General features: G+C 60.6%; 2 protein-coding genes across 2 annotated transcripts; both read left to right on the forward strand.

Moving 5' to 3' along the window:
• Positions 1 to 1,906: 1,906 nt before the first annotated feature.
• On the forward strand, positions 1,907 to 2,209 carry LOC308060243 (feather keratin-like; the record flags this gene model as incomplete). Its single annotated transcript, XM_080378710.1, has 1 exon — positions 1,907 to 2,209. The coding sequence occupies one exon, from the start codon at positions 1,907 to 1,909 to the stop codon at positions 2,207 to 2,209; it is 303 nt and encodes a 100-aa protein (XP_080234836.1).
• A 4,235-nt stretch (positions 2,210 to 6,444) lies between these two features.
• Positions 6,445 to 6,747, forward strand: LOC308060244 (feather keratin-like; the record flags this gene model as incomplete). Its single annotated transcript, XM_080378711.1, has 1 exon — positions 6,445 to 6,747. The coding sequence occupies one exon, from the start codon at positions 6,445 to 6,447 to the stop codon at positions 6,745 to 6,747; it is 303 nt and encodes a 100-aa protein (XP_080234837.1).
• Positions 6,748 to 10,438: the final 3,691 nt, after the last annotated feature.

Raw genomic sequence — 10,438 nt, forward strand, 5'->3', positions numbered from 1 at the left:
CAGCGTCAAAGGCTCTTCTACAAAGCTGAAGTGAACACCAGCCACGTCTCTCTCCTTGTCCACAAAGCTAGCCAGCCCAACACAGAAGACAGGGAGGTCAGTCAAGCACGATTCCCTCTTGGTAAATCCATGCTGACGGCTCCTCATCACTTTCTTGTCCTTCAGCAGCTTGGCAACGCTTCCGCGGAGGATTTTCTCCATCACCTCCCCTGGCAACAAGGACAGGCTCACCAGCCTCTGCTCTCCCGCATCTTCCTTCCCGCCCTTCTGCAAGACAGGAGGCCTAAGAGCAATCTTCTAGACACCCGCAACTGCCCCCAGGAGCTATGACCTTTAAAAGATAATCGAGAGTGGCCTCCCAAGGACATCAGCCAGCTCCCCCAGCATTCGTGGCTCTGACTCATCAGGACCCAGGGACTTCCGTACATCCAGTCCCAAGGCACACCTTCCCACTCCCTTCCTCTTCCTCAGCAACAACAACGGCTCGCCCCACACACAGCCTGCAAAACGCTCATCCCGGCTCAACTGGGGCAGGCCTTGCCATCCATCGACCCTTCGGCATGCATCCACCACCACCAGGGCCTCGCTCTGCTGCGCCGTGCAGCGTGCTTACGTCCAACTCCCCTCGGCAATCTCCAAATTCTCTTTCTGCCCGTCTCACACTGTGCAGAGAAATGGCCTCCCCTCCTCGGCATTCACCCCAAGTAAAGAGCCCAAAGGCCCTGGCTCACCAGCCTCCCCCGCCTGCCGCTCCCACTCCACCTCTGCCTCTCGCCACACTCACGGGCTCTCCAGAAATTCACCTGCCTTGGTGAGCTGGCCCACATCAAGCACTGTGGCACGCCAGACACCGGGCTGCAAACGTGCCACCACAGCTAAGGGGTTCGCTACGGAACGGGCAGCACCAGCACTGGCGGAGCCAGGCAGGGCTCCCCACGTCACAGGACCGGCGAGCTCTCAGCCAGGGCTGCCGGGATGACGGCCTGCTCTCCCAAAAAGGCCTCCTCTGCCTCTGCCCGCACCGACACCCCGAGGGACGGACCCCAGGGGGCACAAGCCCAGACACGCAGACCCCTTTCTCCCAGCTACAACCTTACAAGCAAGGCGGGCACCAAGGCACGCACAGAGCACGCTCAGTGGCAAAGGCCAGGCCTCAAGGCAGGCTTAGCAAGCTGGCAGCAAGGCAGGCACGGAGCAAATGCCACTGAGGGGGCTGCCGCTCCTGCCCGCAACAGCAGAAAGCCCAGACCAACCTTCCGGGGCTGCGAGGAAAAGGAGCCCCTCCTTCCCAGCGCACCCACAAAACACACCACACGAGTGCCACAGCATGACCTCACTGACGACACCCCACCCCTCCTAGGCTTCGGTCACATGTTCTGCATGCCCTGACACGCGCCATCAACACCAAGCCTTTGGCCTCTAATATCTGCACCTCAAAGCTGCCGCCAGGCCCAAGTGGACATGTCCTCAAGTGGAGGACACTGCATTGCAGAACTGCGGGGGAAAAACGCACCCCACCTCATTACTCACCAGGCTGTGGCACGCAACAGCTTCTTGCTGCAAAACACCGCGTTGTGCAAAGGCTGTCCCGCCCCTCAGGGTCCAGCATAAAAGCTGGCCCAGCACCTCTCTCTCTCACACGCTGCTCCTGGTGCCTTCTCCTCCACGGTCAACAAGGTGAGCCTGAAGCCCCTTCCCCTCCTTCTCCTGCCCCACACGCCCCGTCTCTTCCAGCACGCGCTGCCTCCAGACTCAGCAGCGCCGACGCCTCCCCACCGCCGCGCTCCCCGCAGCCCCACACCGCGCCTCCACATTCCCCTGCCCTCCTGTAACGCCACCCCTCGCGCCCCCACCACCCTCCGCTTCCTCAACACCCTCTCTTACAGGGCCCCTCCACACCACAGACATGGCCTGCAACAACCTCTGCAGCCCCTGCGGACCCACCCCGCTGGCTAACAGCTGCAACGAGCCCTGCGTCAGGCAGTGCGAAGAATCCCGCGTCGTCATCCAGCCTCCCGCCGTGCTGGTCACCCTGCCGGGACCCATCCTCAGCTCCTTCCCCCAGAGCACCGCCGTCGGATCGTCCTCATCGGCTGCCGTGGGCAACATCCTCAGCTCCCAGGGAGTGCCCGTCTCCTCCGGCGGCTTCGGCTATGGCTTCGGAGGCCTGGGCTGCTACGGTGCCAGAAGAGCCTGCCTGCCCTGCTAAGGGCTCCTTACACCACCCCTGATACCAGCCAACCACACGCTAGAAGCCAAGTCACGGATTGAGGACCTACCTTCAGGCTCCTGCTGCCGCATGGGCTCGCCGTCCGTGGCTCCTCCGCCCCTCAAGGCACAAAGCAAGCAGCGAAGGGGCCAGCCCGCGGTGCCTGGAAACATGAGCTACCTACCTCCTCCTCTTCTGCCACTGTCTTCTTTGCATCGCCCCTACAGCTACATCCGGTACTCTCTGCTGCAAACACCTTCTCACAAGCCAAAGACCACCGAGGCACCTCCGCCGCGCTGCTCCCACTGCAAGGCAGGAAGACCTCGGTGCTCTGGAAAAGTCTACTGCAAGGAAAGGAGCCCTCGGCTGACGGCCGCCCTACTTGCACCTCAGACCCGCTCCCTTCCCCTTGGTGCTCCTGCCATTTCACTCCTTTGCCTCAATAAAGTTCTCCCGCATGCCAGCCTCAGGTGCCTCCTCTTCCTTTCTTCTAAGGCTCTTCCAGCCTCACCCGGCACAGAACCGGGACTCAACAGGCCATCGGGGTGGGTGGACAAGGACCACAAGACCTCTCTTAGGAAGTATCGCCGCAGCAACACCACCTGCTGGCAAGCCGGTGGGCTTCCAGCCCGTGACACAAGCCCTTCACTTGCCCAAACAAAGGCTTGGACACGCTAATGCACTTCCACCCATGCCTCTGACGCAAGCTCCTCCTGTGCGCTGGGTTCACTTTGGCTGGATGCCAGGTGCCCGCCAAGCCGCTCTATCACTCCCCCTCCTCAGCTGGAAAGGGGAGAGAGAACACAACAAAACGGTTTGCGGGTCGAGGTAAGAACAGGGAGGGGATAGAGTCGTCAAAGGGTTTGGGTTGGAAGGGACCTTCAAGATCATCTAGCTCCAAGCCCTCTGCCGTGGGCACGGACGCCTTCCACCACACCAGCTTGCTCAAAGCACCGTCCAGCCTGGCCTTGAACAGCTCCAGGCAGGGGGCAGCCACAGCTGCTCTAGGCAACTTCTTCCAGCATCTCACCGACCTCACGGGAAAGAATTTCTTTCTCATATCTAACCTAAAGCTACCCTCTCTCACGTTAAATCCGTTACCTGTCGTCTTATCACTACACTCCCTGGTCAGGAGGCCCTCCCCATCTTTCCTGAGGGCCCCCTCATAGTACCGCATGGCCGCTGCAAGGTCTCCACAAAGCCTCCTCTTCTCCCGGCTAAACGATCCCAACTCTCTCAGCCTGTCTGCAAAGGGGAGGTGCTGCACCTCCTCCTCATCTTTGTGGCCCTCCTCTGGACCCGCTCGAGCAGGTCCACGCCTTTCTCATGCTGGGGGCCTTCAGAGCCGAATGCAGTACTCCACTCTCACCAGAGCCGAGTAGGGAGGGAGAATCACCTCCCTCGACCTGCCGGCCACGCTGCTTTTGACGCAACCTGGCATACGACTGGCTTTCTGGGCTCCGCGCGAACGTTGCCGGCTCATACTCAGTTCTCCATCCACCAATACCGCCAAGTCCTTCTCCGCAGGGCTGCTCTCAATGCACTCGCCGCCCGGCCTGCAGCCATCTTTGGGATTGCCCCTGGCACTTGGCCTTGTGGCACTCCACGAGCTTTGCACGGGCCCACCTCCCAAGCCTGCCACGGTCCCTCTGCATGGCATCCCTTCCCTCTAGAGCATCAACCGCAACACTCAGCTTGGCGTCATCCGCAAACTTGCCAAGGCTGCACACTCCAGCCCACTGTCCGTGGCCCTAACAAAGATGTTAAATCATACTGGCCCCAGCACGGACCCCTGAGGGACACCACTCATCACTGGGCTCCACTCGGACATCGAGCCTTTCATTGCAACTCATTGAGAGCACCCATCCAGCCAATCACACCCCGAGCGGTCCACCCACCAAGTCCGCATCTCTCCATTTTAGAGACAAGGATGTTGCGCGGGACAGTATCAAATGCTCTGCACAAGTCCAGGGACGTGACGCCAGTCGCTCTTCCCTTACCCACCAATGCCTTATTCCTGTCATAGAAGGCCACCCCATTTGTCAGGCACGCTTTGCCCTCTGTGAAGCCATGTTGGCCGTCAGCAGTCACGCCTCCCTTTTCCAGGTGCCTTGGCATACTTTCCAGGAGGATCTGCTCCACGATCCCGCCAGGCACGGAGGTGACGCTGACCGACCTGTCGTTAACCTGGGTCTTCCTCTTGACCTTTCTGAAAAGGAGGGTTACCACCTGCCAACTTGCTGTGGGGACGCTCCATCCCACTGCCCGGATCATAGACGAGGATGCTGAACACGGCTGCCCCCACAGCCTGTGAGCGCGCAAGGGGAGACAGCGTCAAAGGCTCTTCTACAAAGCTGAAGTGAACACCAGCCACGTCTCTCTCCTTGTCCACAAAGCTAGCCACTCCAACACAGAAGACAGGGAGGTCAGTCAAGCACGATTCCCTCTTGGTAAATCCATGCTGACGGCTCCTCATCACTTTCTTGTCCTTCAGCAGCTTGGCAACGCTTCCGCGGAGGATTTTCTCCATCACCTCCCCTGGCAACAAGGACAGGCTCACCAGCCTCTGCTCTCCCGCATCTTCCTTCCCGCCCTTCTGCAAGACAGGAGGCCTAAGAGCAATCTTCTAGACACCCGCAACTGCCCCCAGGAGCTATGACCTTTAAAAGATAATCGAGAGTGGCCTCCCAAGGACATCAGCCAGCTCCCCCAGCATTCGTGGCTCTGACTCATCAGGACCCAGGGACTTCCGTACATCCAGTCCCAAGGCACACCTTCCCACTCCCTTCCTCTTCCTCAGCAACAACAACGGCTCGCCCCACACACAGCCTGCAAAACGCTCATCCCGGCTCAACTGGGGCAGGCCTTGCCATCCATCGACCCTTCGGCATGCATCCACCACCACCAGGGCCTCGCTCTGCTGCGCCGTGCAGCGTGCTTACGTCCAACTCCCCTCGGCAATCTCCAAATTCTCTTTCTGCCCGTCTCACACTGTGCAGAGAAATGGCCTCCCCTCCTCGGCATTCACCCCAAGTAAAGAGCCCAAAGGCCCTGGCTCACCAGCCTCCCCCGCCTGCCGCTCCCACTCCACCTCTGCCTCTCGCCACACTCACGGGCTCTCCAGAAATTCACCTGCCTTGGTGAGCTGGCCCACATCAAGCACTGTGGCACGCCAGACACCGGGCTGCAAACGTGCCACCACAGCTAAGGGGTTCGCTACGGAACGGGCAGCACCAGCACTGGCGGAGCCAGGCAGGGCTCCCCACGTCACAGGACCGGCGAGCTCTCAGCCAGGGCTGCCGGGATGACGGCCTGCTCTCCCAAAAAGGCCTCCTCTGCCTCTGCCCGCACCGACACCCCGAGGGACGGACCCCAGGGGGCACAAGCCCAGACACGCAGACCCCTTTCTCCCAGCTACAACCTTACAAGCAAGGCAGGCACCAAGGCACGCACAGAGCACGCTCAGTGGCAAAGGCCAGGCCTCAAGGCAGGCTTAGCAAGCTGGCAGCAAGGCAGGCACGGAGCAAATGCCACTGAGGGGGCTGCCGCTCCTGCCCGCAACAGCAGAAAGCCCAGACCAACCTTCCGGGGCTGCGAGGAAAAGGAGCCCCTCCTTCCCAGCGCACCCACAAAACACACCACACGAGTGCCACAGCATGACCTCACTGACGACACCCCACCCCTCCTAGGCTTCGGTCACATGTTCTGCATGCCCTGACACGCGCCATCAACACCAAGCCTTTGGCCTCTAATATCTGCACCTCAAAGCTGCCGCCAGGCCCAAGTGGACATGTCCTCAAGTGGAGGACACTGCATTGCAGAACTGCGGGGGAAAAACGCACCCCACCTCATTACTCACCAGGCTGTGGCACGCAACAGCTTCTTGCTGCAAAACACCGCGTTGTGCAAAGGCTGTCCCGCCCCTCAGGGTCCAGCATAAAAGCTGGCCCAGCACCTCTCTCTCTCACACGCTGCTCCTGGTGCCTTCTCCTCCACGGTCAACAAGGTGAGCCTGAAGCCCCTTCCCCTCCTTCTCCTGCCCCACACGCCCCGTCTCTTCCAGCACGCGCTGCCTCCAGACTCAGCAGCGCCGACGCCTCCCCACCGCCGCGCTCCCCGCAGCCCCACACCGCGCCTCCACATTCCCCTGCCCTCCTGTAACGCCACCCCTCGCGCCCCCACCACCCTCCGCTTCCTCAACACCCTCTCTTACAGGGCCCCTCCACACCACAGACATGGCCTGCAACAACCTCTGCAGCCCCTGCGGACCCACCCCGCTGGCTAACAGCTGCAACGAGCCCTGCGTCAGGCAGTGCGAAGAATCCCGCGTCGTCATCCAGCCTCCCGCCGTGCTGGTCACCCTGCCGGGACCCATCCTCAGCTCCTTCCCCCAGAGCACCGCCGTCGGATCGTCCTCATCGGCTGCCGTGGGCAACATCCTCAGCTCCCAGGGAGTGCCCGTCTCCTCCGGCGGCTTCGGCTATGGCTTCGGAGGCCTGGGCTGCTACGGTGCCAGAAGAGCCTGCCTGCCCTGCTAAGGGCTCCTTACACCACCCCTGATACCAGCCAACCACACGCTAGAAGCCAAGTCACGGATTGAGGACCTACCTTCAGGCTCCTGCTGCCGCATGGGCTCGCCGTCCGTGGCTCCTCCGCCCCTCAAGGCACAAAGCAAGCAGCGAAGGGGCCAGCCCGCGGTGCCTGGAAACATGAGCTACCTACCTCCTCCTCTTCTGCCACTGTCTTCTTTGCATCGCCCCTACAGCTACATCCGGTACTCTCTGCTGCAAACACCTTCTCACAAGCCAAAGACCACCGAGGCACCTCCGCCGCGCTGCTCCCACTGCAAGGCAGGAAGACCTCGGTGCTCTGGAAAAGTCTACTGCAAGGAAAGGAGCCCTCGGCTGACGGCCGCCCTACTTGCACCTCAGACCCGCTCCCTTCCCCTTGGTGCTCCTGCCATTTCACTCCTTTGCCTCAATAAAGTTCTCCCGCATGCCAGCCTCAGGTGCCTCCTCTTCCTTTCTTCTAAGGCTCTTCCAGCCTCACCCGGCACAGAACCGGGACTCAACAGGCCATCGGGGTGGGTGGACAAGGACCACAAGACCTCTCTTAGGAAGTATCGCCGCAGCAACACCACCTGCTGGCAAGCCGGTGGGCTTCCAGCCCGTGACACAAGCCCTTCACTTGCCCAAACAAAGGCTTGGACACGCTAATGCACTTCCACCCATGCCTCTGACGCAAGCTCCTCCTGTGCGCTGGGTTCACTTTGGCTGGATGCCAGGTGCCCGCCAAGCCGCTCTATCACTCCCCCTCCTCAGCTGGAAAGGGGAGAGAGAACACAACAAAACGGTTTGCGGGTCGAGGTAAGAACAGGGAGGGGATAGAGTCGTCAAAGGGTTTGGGTTGGAAGGGACCTTCAAGATCATCTAGCTCCAAGCCCTCTGCCGTGGGCACGGACGCCTTCCACCACACCAGCTTGCTCAAAGCACCGTCCAGCCTGGCCTTGAACAGCTCCAGGCAGGGGGCAGCCACAGCTGCTCTAGGCAACTTCTTCCAGCATCTCACCGACCTCACGGGAAAGAATTTCTTTCTCATATCTAACCTAAAGCTACCCTCTCTCACGTTAAATCCGTTACCTGTCGTCTTATCACTACACTCCCTGGTCAGGAGGCCCTCCCCATCTTTCCTGAGGGCCCCCTCATAGTACCGCATGGCCGCTGCAAGGTCTCCACAAAGCCTCCTCTTCTCCCGGCTAAACGATCCCAACTCTCTCAGCCTGTCTGCAAAGGGGAGGTGCTGCACCTCCTCCTCATCTTTGTGGCCCTCCTCTGGACCCGCTCGAGCAGGTCCACGCCTTTCTCATGCTGGGGGCCTTCAGAGCCGAATGCAGTACTCCACTCTCACCAGAGCCGAGTAGGGAGGGAGAATCACCTCCCTCGACCTGCCGGCCACGCTGCTTTTGACGCAACCTGGCATACGACTGGCTTTCTGGGCTCCGCGCGAACGTTGCCGGCTCATACTCAGTTCTCCATCCACCAATACCGCCAAGTCCTTCTCCGCAGGGCTGCTCTCAATGCACTCGCCGCCCGGCCTGCAGCCATCTTTGGGATTGCCCCTGGCACTTGGCCTTGTGGCACTCCACGAGCTTTGCACGGGCCCACCTCCCAAGCCTGCCACGGTCCCTCTGCATGGCATCCCTTCCCTCTAGAGCATCAACCGCAACACTCAGCTTGGCGTCATCCGCAAACTTGCCGAGGCTGCACACTCCAGCCCACTGTCCGTGGCCCTAACAAAGATGTTAAATCATACTGGCCCCAGCACGGACCCCTGAGGGACACCACTCATCACTGGGCTCCACTCGGACATCGAGCCTTTCATTGCAACTCATTGAGAGCACCCATCCAGCCAATCACACCCCGAGCGGTCCACCCACCAAGTCCGCATCTCTCCATTTTAGAGACAAGGATGTTGCGCGGGACAGTATCAAATGCTCTGCACAAGTCCAGGGACGTGACGCCAGTCGCTCTTCCCTTACCCACCAATGCCTTATTCCTGTCATAGAAGGCCACCCCATTTGTCAGGCACGCTTTGCCCTCTGTGAAGCCATGTTGGCCGTCAGCAGTCACGCCTCCCTTTTCCAGGTGCCTTGGCATACTTTCCAGGAGGATCTGCTCCACGATCCCGCCAGGCACGGAGGTGACGCTGACCGACCTGTCGTTAACCTGGGTCTTCCTCTTGACCTTTCTGAAAAGGAGGGTTACCACCTGCCAACTTGCTGTGGGGACGCTCCATCCCACTGCCCGGATCATAGACGAGGATGCTGAACACGGCTGCCCCCACAGCCTGTGAGCGCGCAAGGGGAGACAGCGTCAAAGGCTCTTCTACAAAGCTGAAGTGAACACCAGCCACGTCTCTCTCCTTGTCCACAAAGCTAGCCACTCCAACACAGAAGACAGGGAGGTCAGTCAAGCACGATTCCCTCTTGGTAAATCCATGCTGACGGCTCCTCATCACTTTCTTGTCCTTCAGCAGCTTGGCAACGCTTCCGCGGAGGATTTTCTCCATCACCTCCCCTGGCAACAAGGACAGGCTCACCAGCCTCTGCTCTCCCGCATCTTCCTTCCCGCCCTTCTGCAAGACAGGAGGCCTAAGAGCAATCTTCTAGACACCCGCAACTGCCCCCAGGAGCTATGACCTTTAAAAGATAATCGAGAGTGGCCTCCCAAGGACATCAGCCAGCTCCCCCAGCATTCGTGGCTCTGACTCATCAGGACCCAGGGACTTCCGTACATCCAGTCCCAAGGCACACCTTCCCACTCCCTTCCTCTTCCTCAGCAACAACAACGGCTCGCCCCACACACAGCCTGCAAAACGCTCATCCCGGCTCAACTGGGGCAGGCCTTGCCATCCATCGACCCTTCGGCATGCATCCACCACCACCAGGGCCTCGCTCTGCTGCGCCGTGCAGCGTGCTTACGTCCAACTCCCCTCGGCAATCTCCAAATTCTCTTTCTGCCCGTCTCACACTGTGCAGAGAAATGGCCTCCCCTCCTCGGCATTCACCCCAAGTAAAGAGCCCAAAGGCCCTGGCTCACCAGCCTCCCCCGCCTGCCGCTCCCACTCCACCTCTGCCTCTCGCCACACTCACGGGCTCTCCAGAAATTCACCTGCCTTGGTGAGCTGGCCCACATCAAGCACTGTGGCACGCCAGACACCGGGCTGCAAACGTGCCACCACAGCTAAGGGGTTCGCTACGGAACGGGCAGCACCAGCACTGGCGGAGCCAGGCAGGGCTCCCCACGTCACAGGACCGGCGAGCTCTCAGCCAGGGCTGCCGGGATGACGGCCTGCTCTCCCAAAAAGGCCTCCTCTGCCTCTGCCCGCACCGACACCCCGAGGGACGGACCCCAGGGGGCACAAGCCCAGACACGCAGACCCCTTTCTCCCAGCTACAACCTTACAAGCAAGGCAGGCACCAAGGCACGCACAGAGCACGCTCAGTGGCAAAGGCCAGGCCTCAAGGCAGGCTTAGCAAGCTGGCAGCAAGGCAGGCACGGAGCAAATGCCACTGAGGGGGCTGCCGCTCCTGCCCGCAACAGCAGAAAGCCCAGACCAACCTTCCGGGGCTGCGAGGAAAAGGAGCCCCTCCTTCCCAGCGCACCCACAAAACACACCACACGAGTGCCACAGCATGACCTCACTGACGACACCCCACCCCTCCTAGGC

The sequence above is a fragment of the Falco punctatus genome, assembly GCF_963210335.1.
Source record: "Falco punctatus genome assembly, chromosome: 3".
NCBI classification, from domain to species: Eukaryota; Metazoa; Chordata; class Aves; order Falconiformes; family Falconidae; genus Falco; species Falco punctatus.